Source organism: Semicossyphus pulcher, unplaced genomic scaffold, assembly GCF_022749685.1.
Source record: "Semicossyphus pulcher isolate SPU_LCO1_2020_fin unplaced genomic scaffold, fSemPul1.0.p SCAF_9, whole genome shotgun sequence".
NCBI lineage: Eukaryota > Metazoa > Chordata > Actinopteri > Labriformes > Labridae > Semicossyphus > Semicossyphus pulcher.
This window is the reverse complement of record NW_027211770.1, coordinates 16,879,579-16,895,892: the sequence shown is the minus strand read 5'-3', so window position 1 is coordinate 16,895,892 and position 16,314 is coordinate 16,879,579. Positions and strand designations below refer to the sequence as shown.

Here is a 16,314-nt window from a genome sequence, read left to right as displayed (position 1 = left end):
ATATGAACATGCTTTATATGTTCTCCTTGCAGTTGTCCTTCTGCCTTTAAACTTTGGGAATTCCTTGGCAACAATCATGATAGCTTTATAGGTGCTTTTACATTCCATATATATTTATTGTTTTGATCAAAGGTCTAGAGGTCAACGGTCATCTTCAGTCATCTTTATTATCATTATTATCAGTCTGAAAAATAAGGACAACATACAATACAGTAATTTCACAGGGAAATTATACAAATATATTGAGATGTGTTTCTGGTTGAATGACAAATGGTTAAACTTTGATGTTCTTTCCACTGTACATGAAGGAGATATGAAAACATACATTAGCTGAGAGTAAGCCCCAAGTCATATTCCCAACAGTGTTCTTAGTTGAGGTAAGATGATGTTAAGTTCATCAGAACTACAAAAGAAAGAAGCAAGGAGTAATACAACACTGCTGAAAGCAGTGATCAACATTTGCTATCAACATATAGCTTATCACTGATCTCAAACATGTCACAAAAGAAGATTGCTTTCCTCTTAGGTTTCTATAAAACTATTAATATCACTCTTTATATTGGAAGGAAACAAAGTTTGGAAACTATTTTTATTTATCGAAGTACACAAGCAGTTAGAATAAAATAGTTTGACTCAAGTACATGGCGTGATGAAATAATGTTTCTGATATTGTAAGCCATTAGCCAGGTTTACATACATACAAGAAAGGCAAATGTTTGCTTGATTCATCCACACAGAAACAAACCAGGGAGAGGAAATCATTTCTCCTGTCTCTTCTGTCCATTAAAAGGGGCGGCTGATTTTTCTTTTATCAAACAAAATCACAACAAGTTCCCTTTATGTTCCTTTTTGGACATCCTGGAATATTTCCAAGTGGACGGATCAGTAACATTGATGCCACTTGTAGAAGAACTGTCTTGTCTTTGTTTGTATTTGAATGTGTCACTGTTAAGTTTTCCTCACAACACCAGTTTGTAACTGAGTGAAGATTAGAAAACCTCTCCATCCATCCACCCTCCCATCCAAAAAGCAATGTAAATAAACAGGCTTGTTTGATGAAAGTCTTGCAGTAATCCTACAGGGTTTTGCGAAGGCATGCGCTGGTGCCTTAGCTGTTACCTTAGCTGTCGCCTTTGCGTCCTGTTGTGCGTTAGATAGGACATTTCCCCTGGAGGTACCATTGCTGCATTATTGTTGCCACCTCAACTTGTGTACATGAACGGAGAGCGTGTCTCCCACTCTATTTCACCTGAGTTCTTGTTTACTGCTTTGGCACGTGGCCCTGCAGGTATAGCAACCTTGGTGGGACAGGCACTTGCTGTGTTGTACTGAAATGAATGGCTAAGTTGAGAGTGGAGTGTTGCAATAAGATTGCTGCAGGAACAGGAGGGAGACATTCATTTCACAGGTGCAGAGTGGACTCAGTGCTGGTTAAGGCATCTCATGCCTGGATGTGTGGGCCGTGTCTGCTCCTTATGTGTCGAGGCGACGTTTTCTCTTGGCTTTGTGTGCATACAGGAAGTACATGGTGTGCCCAGTGGTGATAAATAATACAGAAATGATAACCAGGATGCCAAAGTGCTGTGGCTGTGGTGCAGAAATCACCATGATGAAGTGAAGCAGATCCATCAGGTAGTTCATAGAGCTCTGCACCCCGTTTACCACTCCTCTCTCTGACTCACAGATATTTTCCTGCAGGAGCTGCGTCACTGTCAGGTCGAAGGACCACAGACCTAAAACACATTTTATTGGATTTAAAAGTTGTTCATTTCATTTGCCAATAGTCTCAACAGCTGGGCATCCATTCATCTCTTATAATAATTATTACAGTTCTGGCAGATGTTACTATTACCATTATTAGAACTATTTTTGGCTGATGCTGACATTTCTATTAAATATCTTTAAACTGTGATTATTAAGTACTGTCTTTGTGTGGCATCCTGAAGGCCCAGTGGCAATGCTGCATAACATATACAGATATTGCAAAGATACTATTCATTTCATATCAATTAAAAATTGCCAGAATTATAACGGAAAATGTAATTTTTGTAATTGTTTCCAATATAATTTTAGAATTTGCAGTTTTGTATTGCAATTTCTTTAAATGTGTAATTTACTGCCCATCTTAGATTGAAATGTAGCCAAGAAATTATAATATTGACAGATAGTTTTCACTTTGCCAACGAATGAGCCAGGCTTTGCAGTTGACAGCATTTTCATATACTGTACTTCAACATAATATTAATGAAACCAGTCCGCATTGGATGTTTGTCTACTCACCGATGCGTGCTGTGATGACACCCAAGAACAGCAGGATGATGGAGATGTAGGATTCTGGCGCTGTGCCAGAGGGCACGTTGTCAAACAGCACAGTGTTGTTGGTCCAGTGGATGGAGGAGCGGTCTGGTAGCAGTGGCTGGTTGCTCCCTCCCCGCAGAGGATAAGTGTGTTTCTGCCTTGGACTTGCCATCCCTCCTAGATCAGTCGAGGAGTTGGGGGTATTAGGCGGCATCAACAAGCTAAGATCCATGGGGCTGCCAGGGGCAAACACAGAGCACACACACAGCAGCAAGCAGCCCAGGTGGAGGCAGCTGGAGATGATGCCTGTGTTAACCAGACCATAAGTCTTCCTGAGTCTTGTAAACATCACTGTGCCCATCAGCCCTGTGATAGCTGAAACACCCATCAGGAGACTGAGGAGGGAGCCGCTTATGCCCTGAGTGTAGGCATAGCCAGTGGTGATGCAGTCAAAGCCCAGGACTGTTGTGTAGAGAAAAGCCAGACCCATTCCTGCCAGAAAGACGGGCTGCCGATAATAGGCCCTCCAGCCGTCCTTACAGGTGCTCACAAGCCAGCGAAACCTCCGAAAGCACAGTGGCAGGTTGGTGATTTCCTTCAGGTTCAGGCTTGAATTGCAGTTCCCTTCTGTCAAAGGTTGGGGTTGTGCAACATCACCTTCCTCTGATGAGAGAGAGGAATATCATCCATCACTTCTGTTCATCAATTTTAAAGGCCAAATCCTCACTGTGTGTTCTGCACTCATTCTGCTCCATGTCAAGTTAGAATGTACATCATCTGTCAATGACAGACTATCTACACTAATACAGAACACATACAGGCAGCTGGCTGCTGTAAATATACTGAGGATTGCGCCTTTAATACCAGGTATTTAGTGTGTAATTGTTTTTTTGCGACATTTCTAAAAGCCTCATAAAAAGCTCAAATCTCACTACAGAGGTTTACAATAATTTAATTGAAGTTCAAATTTGTGTTTATTTATCTAAGCACTATGCCATGGCCTCTAAAAGAGGAACCTTTGCGATGTAAGTGATAAAGAGACTGGGGAGAAAGTGCTTTTCACCTGCAGTTTATAGTAGATTTTTGTCATCTATATGTTGACAACCATAAGCAAGTATTTTTAACATTGTGCTTTAGACTGATACACAGCTTTAAAACATAGTAGGTGATCAGTCCATACCTTCAGACCCTCTCCTCTCAATCCTCTGCAGATGGACCGGAGCCTGATCCTCCTCCACCACTGGTGGTTTGATTGAAAGAGCAGGGACGATGCGGTACACCCGGGACAAGAAGAAGAACTCCACAATGAGAGACACAAGGTTCCAGCCCAGGATGAAGCCACAGCCAACGACATTGGAGGCCAGGGTCATGACCTGTCCCACTGCTAGTGGGGCCAGGATGTTAGTCACCTGATCTATCCGCCTCATGGTGGCATTCATTCCTTTTGTTAGGATCATAGACAGAGAGGTTAATGTGCTTCCACTAGAGGACCTTTAGCATGAGCAGAAGCCAACCAATGCTTCCCTGTCATTTAAGGACTTATCAAGCTCAACCAGCAATGCAAAGTATGTGACAAACATTAACTTCAAACCAATATATGAATTAACAGAGCATAATTCTCCTCACCAGCTAGGTGACCTCGGTTGTAGCCTGTGATAACCACAATCCAGTCCCTCTGAATGGCAATGGTCAGTGCTGTGCTTGCAAGGTTTGCCACATCTGCCAGGACGATCACCACCGTATAACAAACCACCTTGTGTGAGTTTTGCGATGCAACATGTTACTATGACAGCACAGAGTAGCCACAAGCTCAGAAGCAGAGACAACAGGGACACAGGACAGAGGGAACAACAGCAGCGATAACTCCTCTGTGTCATAATCACGGTGAGTATTCTGTTTGCAACATGACATTTCAAGTAACGAATAGTATTTATTCAAATATGTTGTGTCTACTCACAGTAAGCCATCCGTCCCAGATCTGTTCAATCCTTTGCTTATATAAGAACACCAACATGAGCACAATGCTACATACTGTCACTGAGATGTTCTGAATGAAAAGAGATGCATGTGCAACTAAAATGGGAGAAAGAAAAACAGTTTTAGACTCTCAGAAAAGACAATTCACCAATTATAAAAGCAATGCCAGCATTTATAGATATGAATCAGGGGCTGTATATTTTTCACTTTGAGTCCTTCTGGTATTGAGTCTCGCTATCAAATCAGGGGCTGATTTACACTTCCGACAGCAAGGGAATGCAATATACCACCCTCTGGGATAGGAAATCAGCAGACTTCCGGGCTTGAGATCCACAGATCTGTATCACTCTACTATGATTTACTGCATGCAAAATGTTTCAAATGGGTGGAAAATTATTGTGCATACCTTTATTCCTGGGATTGCGATCAACCCAGTCTCCAATCAAAGCTCCAAGTAGGAGCACCGACCCAGCCACAACCAATCCAAACACAGCAGTCAACAGCAGGTTACGGCCGTACAGCTCAATCAGGAACACAGAGATTGCAAAGTGCCACATTCGGTCGCCCTGTTTAAAACAACATAAAAGGGCATCGTTATTGTTGGTTTGCAAGATTTTGTAACACAGTGTACTGTAAAGACTACTGTGCAATTATTAAAGTTTCAATAACTTATCTATTTCTTCAGGAGTTGATCCTTACCCACATCGACAATGCTCCACTGACATAGATGAGAAACTTGGGACCCTTGAGGTAGATAAGAGCTGAGCCTTACAGGGAAATGCATGAAAATCAAATAAATTAGATATACTGCAAACACATTGCACATTTACTAGAGTGATTTAAGTTGTGTTCACCTGGTATAGTTCTAGCTTTATTAGCCCTTGCATCCCTGATGTCTTCAGACTCAAACTCGACCACAACCCCGCCACACTGGGAGGCATCTGCTCGCTGGGACATTGCCTATTATAGTGCAGAGTTTCATGACTTTAGGCCACAGCATCACTTAGAAGTTCTGAAAGACACTACGGTTACTCTGTCGTTGATGACTATATAAATGCGCAGACCATATCTAGGATTACTGGTTATTTACTTATTCATATAATAGGAAGAAATGATCTGAACAACAAAAATCAAAGTGGCAATATTTCATCACTCGCTATAAAACTTTAAACACATCCTTTTTACAAAAACACAAGGCGTAAATAACGGCTGCTATGGGTAATTACGTCAGAATGAATCACAGTCCATTAGTTAATTACATATAGCAATACTGAAACTAGCATTAGCATGACACCTAGCATAGCTCTATAATGCAGCTCTACACCGACAATAATTAAAGTGCTCACAAGTCAATGCAGGGTCAATCATCACCTTTGCTCTGATGTTACACTCAATCCTTGCTGGTGTTCCTCAATGATGTATCTTGTGCCATGTATCCTACATTAGGATGCTAGTCTTTCCTGAGAGCTGGAATTCAAGCTGTAGTAGTTTGAAAGGCTTAATAACATCACAGTGTTCAAGTGCACCATTGAATGAAAGTGCCAGAAAAGCAGAACGGGCAGAGGGACAACAAAGGCAGCCAGCATATTCCACAGCACGTGACACCGGGAGGACAATATCAGCGTCCACCCACACCACAAAAAGCACAACTGTGTAGCTCGTATGACTCAAAATACGCACATACACACTTATGCTTATGGCCACTGAGCACATGCATGTAGCCCTTAAGCACACAAGCACAGTCCTACTACTCTCATACACCCACATGCACTATTGACATGCAAAAAAGTTACACAAAGGACACATCATGCAACACTACATCAGTCACACGCTTAGAAAGCAGGTAACTATATTATAACAAAACCTGTTCCTGGGAATGCGGTTAATAAGATGATGCATGATATTATTGGATAAATGGATGATGATGTAAACAGAACATACAAACATAGCATTGCTACAAGTTTCACTGGCTTTTCTTTTACACCTTTATAAAGAAAATCATTGTAAAAAAATTAAAATTAAATTAAATTAATTTTTTTTAGAATTAATAATGTGCTTATCAAAAAACACTTAGAGAATCCTGATCAATCTCTCTTCGTTTGTTAGCATTCAAAATATCAAGACAAGAAATTAACGGTTGTCTTCCTTTAATTAACTTTTACCACAAACCTCATATTTACTGCTGTAAAGTTGTTCATATCGGGCATATTGTCCTGCATTCATTTATCTGGCTGGCAGTGTTTGCATTTCCTCAACCAAAAAAATGCACTAAAAATCGAGACAAAAGTAATGTGTTTTGATTTAGCTGATAAACTGAATTTTTTAGCTGCTACTGTTAATATGCAATACTGGTGATTATGTCAATAATACTGTCATTTAATTTGCAGCTTGCAATAACATACATAACAAAATAAATAATGAACATCTATTTTAAAAAATTGTAAAAACATGCAAAATTAATTGTTATTAAGTGACAAAATATCTCACACATACTTCTGTTGGTCTTGACCACCGATCAGATAAAACGGCTGCATTTCTTTCTCATTTATAGTTCTTGGGTTTGTGTTCTGTTCGTGTCTTATTTTTTCAGGAAGCCTATTTATTTTTCAAAAGCCACAAGAGACATTGAGACAAAAAGAAGGACAGGTAAGAGCCTAATAAAAAAAACAATCAGGATGGTACATCAGGAAGGGAGAATTGCACCTGTAGGGGTAATAGAGTGTAAGGTCGTTCTATAGAGTGATGTTGTATAGAAACTGTAAAATCAATCTTTCTTATGTTGGTCGTTTTTTTATTATCAAAATTATTATATCTCGAAGGCTATATTTACTCTGAGTCAGCATCTGTTTTTTCTTTTTACATGACTTCTATGTATGTGTGTCTTGAAGACATTATTATGTTTTTTTAGTATCATAGTAAAATATAAACACATTTTTTCATTCCCCTAATGCCATGATTGCAAACACCATATATAGTTATTATATCTTTCAGTTTACCTGTGAATATATCCTTAGGAATCCAGGTTGTAAGAACTCCAAACATGGAGGACAGATGCCCGCTGAAGAGCATGACAATGAAGAGCACAGCCCGCACCTGAGAGCCCGGCATTTAGCAGCCCCTCAGTATAGACAATGAAGGCCAATCCGGTTCCAGAGGCGCTCTACAGGTAGGATGTGATTCATTACGTCATACATGCCACGCTGTTAAAACTAAACTCATAAGTAGACGATATACTATATACTGTATACTGGTTTACAAAAGTCTTTAGATTGAGGCTTTCAACCTCTCTGAGTTTATTGAGATAGAGTTGTGTTTTCATTTTCAACGTTATATGCATTTGTCAGTGTTATATTCCTTAAATTAACCGTAAAATTAAAAAACCCTTTTTATGTTTTGAATATTGAATAAATCATTAAAGTTGTCTAAATAACATTAAGTGTTACAGTGTTGAAAGTGAGACTTTTACTTCACATCACAAACTCTGAACTGTATATGGTGAAGTCACAGCAGTCACATTGCTCTGAAGTGTGACGAGTGATTACATAATTACCAGCTGCATTTCCATTGATTATACTGTATAATTATATGGTTGCATATAATATATTGAGGCACACCATAATTACCTCCACAGTACAGATCAATTTAGCATTCATTGTAGTTTTTATTTTCTGTAATTTCAAGAATGGCAAAAATAGAAAATGATGCAGATATTGAAGTAAAACTGTTCACAGATCCAACAATCAGGAGATCTCTTTACCAAGTATTCCTGCAAGTATTCAGGGTTTCCCTCTGTGATCACCACATTTATTGTAAGTGAGATACCACATTTAACTCGATAAGTCTTATTTTGAAAAGAAACTGATGGAAACTAAAATATGGCATAATGAGGTATATTAAACCATTGGTGGCACAAAACAAAGTTATGGCTCTGACCAAGAAGATGCTCAAAGCAAGATAAGGAAAGGTGGCGTTGACATACATTGCCTTTTAAAAAGGTTTGATGCTGATAAGACATTTCATATTCGCCTACAAAGAATTCCATTCATCGACTATAATGCATTTAAATCAACCTCTACAAGGATGGATAATACACAAGTAAAAACACGTGCAAGGTTTCTTTGACTTAACTTATTGTAATTTGCTGTTTTAAAGACAGCCTGATTTCTAAGCTGTTAAAGTCAGAACAAGTTGGATCTACAGTAGGTCTCACTTCTCTCTCAAACCTTATGTGACAAAGGCTGATAAGGCATCTGTCTTTCTACTTGCATGGTGCAAAAAAAAAAATTATCTAGATAAATAGATAGTGTGTCAACTATTTCATATATCAAAACATTGTTGTAGGATCACATCTACACATCACATCTACATTAGCTTTCTAATAGTCTCATTTCAACAAATTAAGCAGATTTACATGAGGCACCAAGCAGGTGCAAGACATAGCAGAGCCACCACTGTAAGGAGCAACTGGTCTCTATGTTTGGTGTTTAAAGATTCCTGAAATAATACGCTGGTGAACTGTTTTCATATGCACTTACATCGCCTGTATCAAAGAGACTATTCATATTATGGTTAATCAAGCAACAGTTGATTGTAATACAACACAGCATAAATATGGAACAGAGGGAGTAAAACTGTGATTGTACATATACCTTTTTTATTTTACCTAATACAGTTTACATTACTGTTATCTGTAAACAGTATCACTTTTATATACAGTATGAATGGACTTCCTTACAGACTTGTAATGGCCACAAAAACACTAATCAAAATGCCTTGTACAGAGTTTTTACTGTGTATCGTATTGCTACAGAATACATTCAGTCTCATTCATTATTTCCTCTTAATTATACATGGAAGCACCGAGTAGAGTCATGAAAAGCACACAGTACAAGTATTAGGCAAATGCAGCTGCTTTATTCAATATTTAATTCACTCCTCAAACAATCCAAACTGATAACACGTCATAATAGTGCCCCCTGCTGGATGGATTGATGTACTGTCATTAAACAGCTCAAAGTCAGCTTGCTTCTCGCCCAACACCTCCTTCCAGTTTTAATATCTAATTCACTAATCCCATGCTACACTGTAGCTGTCATTACATTTATTTGCCATATTTTAATTTATTTACATAAATTAGACACAAAATATAAATTTGTATATAAAATGTCTCCCGTCACCAAAGTCTCGCCCAAAGTATAGGAGGAAACAAAGTGTGGAGTGTTGTCTCAGTGCCCTCCTGCTCAGCAGAGATTTATGGTCTGCAAGGGTCACTTCAGGTCAGATAAGACAGAAGGGATATAAATATTACAGTAGAGTAAGCCAATATGCTTTTGTAAGGTAAGACATTTTCAAATAAATAGGGTAACAGATTGGCACTAATCCAAAAAAAAATTGCGCAACTGCGTCCTTTGAATTTTGTAGCTTGTCATAGATTCCTGATTCCACTGCTAAGAAATGAAAGCTTAAAGTACTCTCACCGTCCACTTGAATTTGTAGCTAAACCATGAAAGCAATTATTTAAATGGTCTTGAAAAAGAAAAGAGAAAATCAGGAATCCCGATACTAGGCTTGGGAGTGTTTGGTCTCATCGTTCATTTGAATCTTGTCAGAGAGATGAGAGCCATTCTTTCTCTTTGACCTAAAACATTTCCAGACAGCAACTAGAGGTACAGCAAGACTGGGAATCCCTGCCAGTACAAAGATGACCACATAGACCCACACTGGATATGGCTTTTCCTCCAGTGTGGGGAAGTTCTCCTGCAAACACAAAGAGACAAGATAATTGTGGTTGATAATGGTATATAACAGTACATGTTTTATGAGAAGTGTAGGGAGATCTGTTCTTATTTACCGATTCAACATCCCAGGCTTTGTAAAAAATCTTTTCAGAAACTTTAGTGATGAAGTAAAAGATCAAGATGAAAAACATGATGAGCGGGCTGATGACCCTCCATGATGCCTGCCAGAAGATGTTGGGTTTGTGTCCGATCATGAACTCAATGTCATCATTGAACCTAGGAGGACGGAGACACACACTGCATTAATAAGAGTATGTAGACAAAATAACAGAACAGCAAACAACCCCCACTTAATTAAGTCGTATCTTTTGAGTGGCACAACTTATTTTTTTACTACATTATGGCCTCCTAGCTTCATCACACAGCATCAAAAGAAAAGCAGACTTTAAACACTCAGACAAATGATTTTTAAAGAGATTAATACAGTCATTGTATTTTGATATCACCTGTCTATCCCATATATGTAAACCACTGAGACCATCTCGCAGAATGCAACAACTAGCAGAGGGATGGATCCCCCATAGGTGTCAAAGAGTGAAAGCCAGTAGTTGCCAGATCCTTGGACAAATATCAGCCCCACCAGACAGCAGATTACACACGTTAGACCTGAAAGAGAGCGAAGAATTGATTAAATTGACCAAACACCCTTTCTAATGAAAAATGAGAGCATGAGTGTGGGACTTACCAGTGATAGCCTCTTTTGGCCATGTCTTTGGGAACACTTTGAGGTCTTGCAGTGGCACTAGAACTCCCTCAATGTTGCCAAACATAGACGACAGGCCCAGACAGAAGAGCATGATGAAGAACAGGACGGACCACACAGGTGAGACGGGCATCTTGGTGATAGCCTCAGTGAACACAATGAAGGCTAACCCTGTTCCTTCAACTCCCTAGGCCCAAAACACAAAGTTCATTTGAAATTAAACAGTAGTTGATTTTTCCTCTAAATGGAAGCTGCTTTGCTGGTGCTTTAATAATTTAAGACAGACCTGCTGAAGTCTTACCTCACTGAGAAAAGTATCTAAGTTGCAGGACTGTAGATTCAGCCCTTGAATAACCTCAGGGAAGGTTTCATTGAGACGACCATAAGCCTGATCGTAGTTGCTGTCTGTGATGTCGCCCTCAGCAAGATTGAACTCATTAAGTAATGCTAGGATGTTTCTGAAACACAACATTTGTCAGGTTTAAAAGGGTTTTCTCATTTTGTGTATTGCTGGTGAAAAAAAGATATAGCAGCTACAACGTAAAAAAACAAAACATATTATACCCAGCGAGACAGTTGTCAAATCTCTCCGTTGCTCTGAAGCCAATAATGGTGTAAATGACGGTTGCAGCAAACACTGAGGTAAGACCGTTGATGACGGAGATGATCACTGCATCCTGTTCACAATTGTTACTTAAGAAGAAAAAACATTTTTATTCAGGGAAAAGTGCAAATGGCTTTAAATACAATTGATTTAGGTCGTTTAAAACAAAACATCTGAACTTACTGCACTGAGTTGTAGCTGGAGAAGGAAATGAGTCCACCAAAAGCCAGAGAGAAAGAATAGAACACTTGAGCACCCGCATCAAGCCATGTTGTTGGCTTTGCCAGCTCTGTTAACTGGAAAAATTAGTAAAGAAGACAATTAAGAACCAGCTGTTATTGCTCTCATATGGTCGTATAGTACCTCCTAATTGTGATTTGCTGTCTAAAGTAAGACGAATATGGTTTCCAAAACAAAGTTAGAAAGTGAAACTTACATCTGGTGTGAAGAGAAACTTTATTCCGTTCAAAGAGCCTTTAAGGGTCAATCCTCTGATCAGAAATATTGTCAGCACCACATAGGGAAGGGTTGAAGTCACATACACGGCCTAGGGGGAAATAAAGTAGTCATATAGATATTGTATAGCCAAATTAATATCTTCTCTCTTACTATAGTGTGCAATGTGCTGTACCTTCCCTGTGGTCTCAATGCCCCGAATAACACAGACATAGAGGACTGACCACGCACATATATGACACACTACTATCCACCACTGTAGACCACCATCCTCCTCCATTGATGGAGTGGTGTTCAGGGTCTCCCTGTACCAGAAGTAATCCACAGGGGAGCTCCTCTCACACTCTGAGATAAAGCCTGAAACAATTGACATCAATGGGTGTCACTTGGCCAAAATCAGCAGCTTCTTACTTCGTTTAAATTTCTGTGTAAGTGCAGTATTATCTGCTGTAGCGCTACCTGTTGAATTTGCATTAATGGGACATTGACTCCAAGGCAGAGGCTCTTGAAATGAGTTGAAGAAATACCACATGATCCAGGCGATGATGGTGTTGTAGTAGAGACTGATCGTCAGAGAAACACACATGGATGCAATACCTGCAGAGTTTGAAAAGAGTTTCTTTAAAGGCACGTTCCCAACTAGTTGTTGAAAAAGCATTATGCAAACTGTTTTCTTACCAATGCCAGTCAAATATGGATGAACTGTAGACCACACTCCCAAACTGCCTCTTCTTAAACGTTGACCAATGGCAAACTCAAGATGCAAAAGAGGGATTCCTTCAAGAACCAGCAGGATCAGAAATGGTATCATGAATGCACCTGGAGAAAATAAAAGAATGTTATATACTTTATAGTGTCATTGCAATCATAAATCCCCCAATTTAGTTATTTTTTTTATAAGTGCACACATCCTAAACTGTTCTTTAGACACGTGCTGTGTTAAAAATGAGACAAAAATAATATATTCAACAGAAACTATGTATAGATTCCAATTTTATATGAGTCTTCGGGATACACGTGAGCACATGCAGAGATTGTTAATGTACATAGTTTTATTATGTAATCTACAACCCATTCAAACCTTTGCACTAAGAACTTTACAAGAAAATCCTATTACTCAGAGGACATCACATTTCTTATCTGAACAGATCAGTCATAAACCACAGTCTTAAGCCAACACTGCTGATTATAATATGACAGCTCCTGAAATCAGCTGTTTTATCCATTGTGTAAAGAAGTGGTTGTTACCGAATTAGTGGTGTTGGGATATTTTTTATTAAGTAACTATTTTATAGACCTCATCGTCATGCAGTGATCCAGAACTGCAGTGAAATGACATTTACTTCAGTTCAAATGAGTCTGTCCCATGGTGGAAAATTGAGTCAAGCTAGTTTGTAAATATAAAATCTATGAGTTCCCCAAACTGTGCTATGCCTGCTTGGTTTCTTTTTACACAGTTAATCTTTAATATATTTAGACAAATACGTAAACCTAGAACTCCTAATGTTCCTTTACTTTGCTGTAAATCTGGATTGGCTACATTGAGGAATGAATGATTTTGCTTCTGCTCAAACACAGTTATTGAAAGTTGTTGAGTTTTTAAAAGTCATACAGAATCTTAATAGTAATATGGATTAATGGCAGTAAACAATGAAAGCTTCACTTGCCTCCTCCATGACTCTGACACAGATAGGGGAAACGCCAAACATTTCCAAGTCCCACACAAAACCCCACACATGTCAGCATGTACTGCGCCTTGTTGTCCCATTTTGGTCTGTCTCCAGCCTCTTCCTTCTCCAGATCGTCCAGCTGCTGATGGGACAATATCCTGTCCTCCAGTCCGGGATTGGGGAACTGTAACTTCATGATGTGTCAAACACTGTAGTATTGTGGTGATACAATAAGCGCACTGTACACTGCTGGAATGTAAATTGAGGCTCACAACGTGATATCTAACTATGTACTGGACCTCTGTTATAGATTGACCAGGCATGGGCGTCAAAAAGCATCAGTTGGTGGTGTGAATGCTGAGCAGGAACACACATGCCAGTTAACAAGAATCTTATCTTATTCTTATCTGATGAAGTAAGTCGGGGCACTGAGGTCACTCATTATGGTCAAATGAGTCTCAGGCATCATCAGTTAAAAAAGCATAAAAGATATAAAACAACACCATGCAAATGGTTTGGTGATTACTTTTGCGTAATATATTTGTCAAATATCTTCTCTAACTTCTCCTAGGATACATAGGTTACTAGTCAATTCAAAATTAATAAATGATTAAAAACACTGGCTTTAATGATAGATAAAAACGCATGTGATGAAAGAACGCTGATGGTTAATTTTTGACTATAGAAACAATAGTTAGACAAGAAATTCTTAAATGCCATAGTCAGCTGATTGTGTTTTCACATTTGTCATAGAGATGGAGGACATATTTTTAAATAAATACTTAATATACGTGAAAAATACTTAACAGTTCATATTCAAACAGAACATCTTAAAGATTTTATATTCCTGTGTATATTTTATTAACTACAACATATAAATCTTCTAAGCTTAATTCTTTAAGGACTCAAAATGAAGATGTATGTCCAGAGTAACAATTAAAAATACTAACAAAAGGAAATATGCCACATTGAAATGCAAAGAAAGCTACTAGCGGCCTGTTGCAACACGATACTTATTGAAACACTTTGAACTTTAGTTTTGCAAGCCACTGTATTGTTAATCATTCATGAGTAACTGTTGTTGATTACTTCAAAAAAGGAGACAATCCATTGTTTTTTCTACAAGTACATTAATTTACACTCAAGCATGTCCTTATATCTGCTTCAAACTACATTATGGTGAGCTTTGCAATATCACGTGAGTGAGCGCTGTTGTACTGAATATCAGCACACTGTGATTATGTTCGGCGAAGCCTGTGGTCTCAGGCCTGAAAGACAGCCGTGCCCTGCCACGACCTGGCGTGTTATATTGCTTTTATACAACAGCTCTATAAGCAGCATATTGTTGTTAATAGTAATACACAACAGCTATTATTTTTGTCAATTCAATCATTCATTTTGCTCCACCAACAAAACTAGTAACGCAACTTGACTTTAAATGGATGAACCAATACAAAAAAAATAATCCTTCGCACCCACAACTTGTTATTTTGTACTTTACCTATATGTAGCATATGTTTTAATTTATCATGCAAACCAGTGAGTCCAATGACAAGTTACTTTGATGGCAATTGTAACTCGAGGTACCAGCTTCATCTGTCTGGGCAGACCGTTTGCTGTAACGTTAAATATGTGGCGTTAATTAAGGTCCCTGTTGTACTCCACGCACATGGAATGCCTCTCGTCCAATCAAATTGCTTGTTTCATAAAGTACAGACCGAATGTTAGTTGTATACATACTTCTTCACTAATTGCATCGTGAGTTGTATAGCTGAGTCATTGCTTGGCTCAGTGCAGTTTTGTGTCGGCGTGTGTAAACTTCTTACACTCGCCACTAGAGGCCGCCATTGCGCCTGTAACATGAGCTGTGTCGGCCGGCTGAGGTCTGGCTGCTGCGTCCGCTGGCAGAGTTTGTGCTTGAGGAGGGAGCCTCTTCCCATCGCTCTCGCAGACCAGGCGCCAAGTGTAGCAGTCCCGTCCGCAGTCTGCCTCAGCACCTCATACGCCCGCAATGCCCTTGGATACTGCCGCCCCGCTCATTCCCGCACCGCTCTGACTAACCGTATCGCTCTACGAGGAGCCCTGGATCTTAACTTCACTGTCCTGAGTCCTCTGCGCTGCGTGAAGCGAATGGAGAAACCCCAAGGATAACAGAGGGTGCAGAATCGTGCTACTGCAGAGGACCTGCCGGTAGTTCGCTTCCCCGGGGGGCTGCCTGTCTGTCAGAGGCTGTGGTGTCGCATCCACTATTTTCAATCTCTCATATCGCCTTGCATGGATACATCATGGCCACGTTAATATGCAGGGTACAGTTCTTAGATGATACTGATCCATTTAACAGCACCAATTTCCCCGAGCCCACCAGACCACCTTTGTACACCTTCAGGGAAGATATTCCTCTGATAAATCAGATTGCTGGAGTCCACAGGCTGCTTAAAGCCCCGCAAAAGGTATGGACACACTTTTTTCTTAATCTCTTGTTTAAGTTATATCCATGTTGCTTTAAATGGGCTTAGTGAAAAGTTAGCACCCACAGAATGCTAAATTAATAATTAGCTTGAACATGTTGATGGGGTTACTTCAAAACAAACCTAATGGACCGTTCATTGAGTCAGTGACTTGATCCAGTTTGCTGATGGGGGATGCTGCTGGTGGAGCATCAACATGCCAAAGATTTATTGCATGCACAGTGCAATGCTTTGGTGTGACATTACAGAATAGTTGGTGGATTTAGATGATATTGGAGTGGACAACAACCATTAATGTGCTGAGGGGAGGGAGGCATCTGTTAATGTTTACCTCGCAAAC

The 16,314-nt window shown here is 39.4% G+C and overlaps 3 protein-coding genes across 4 annotated transcripts in view; 1 reads left to right on the top strand and 2 right to left on the bottom strand.

Annotated features, from left to right (window-relative positions):
• Positions 1–1,473: 1,473 nt before the first annotated feature.
• LOC138584453 (ferroportin) lies at positions 1,474–5,232 on the bottom strand. The gene is made up of 8 exons (XM_069656698.1): positions 5,130–5,232; positions 4,975–5,042; positions 4,682–4,841; positions 4,256–4,371; positions 3,925–4,051; positions 3,479–3,739; positions 2,281–2,955; positions 1,474–1,733 (listed from the first exon to the last, which is right to left on the bottom strand). Exons 1-8 carry the CDS (start codon positions 5,230–5,232, stop codon positions 1,474–1,476), a joined length of 1,770 nt encoding a protein of 589 aa, XP_069512799.1.
• A 4,605-nt stretch (positions 5,233–9,837) lies between these two features.
• On the bottom strand, positions 9,838–13,702 carry slc6a19b (solute carrier family 6 member 19b). The gene is made up of 12 exons (XM_069655707.1): positions 13,504–13,702; positions 12,515–12,655; positions 12,296–12,433; positions 12,012–12,193; positions 11,817–11,927; positions 11,564–11,676; positions 11,341–11,469; positions 11,078–11,234; positions 10,759–10,963; positions 10,520–10,679; positions 10,127–10,289; positions 9,838–10,032 (listed from the first exon to the last, which is right to left on the bottom strand). Exons 1-12 carry the CDS (start codon positions 13,700–13,702, stop codon positions 9,838–9,840), a joined length of 1,893 nt encoding a protein of 630 aa, XP_069511808.1.
• A 2,089-nt stretch (positions 13,703–15,791) lies between these two features.
• fhod3b (formin homology 2 domain containing 3b) overlaps positions 15,792–16,314 on the top strand; it is an 87,315-nt gene continuing 86,792 nt past the window's right edge. For both annotated transcript variants that reach the window (XM_069655791.1, XM_069655790.1), the window contains exon 1: positions 15,792–15,956. In XM_069655791.1, the coding sequence (XP_069511892.1) occupies positions 15,792–15,956 (165 nt within the window). The remainder of the gene's footprint in view (positions 15,957–16,314) is intronic.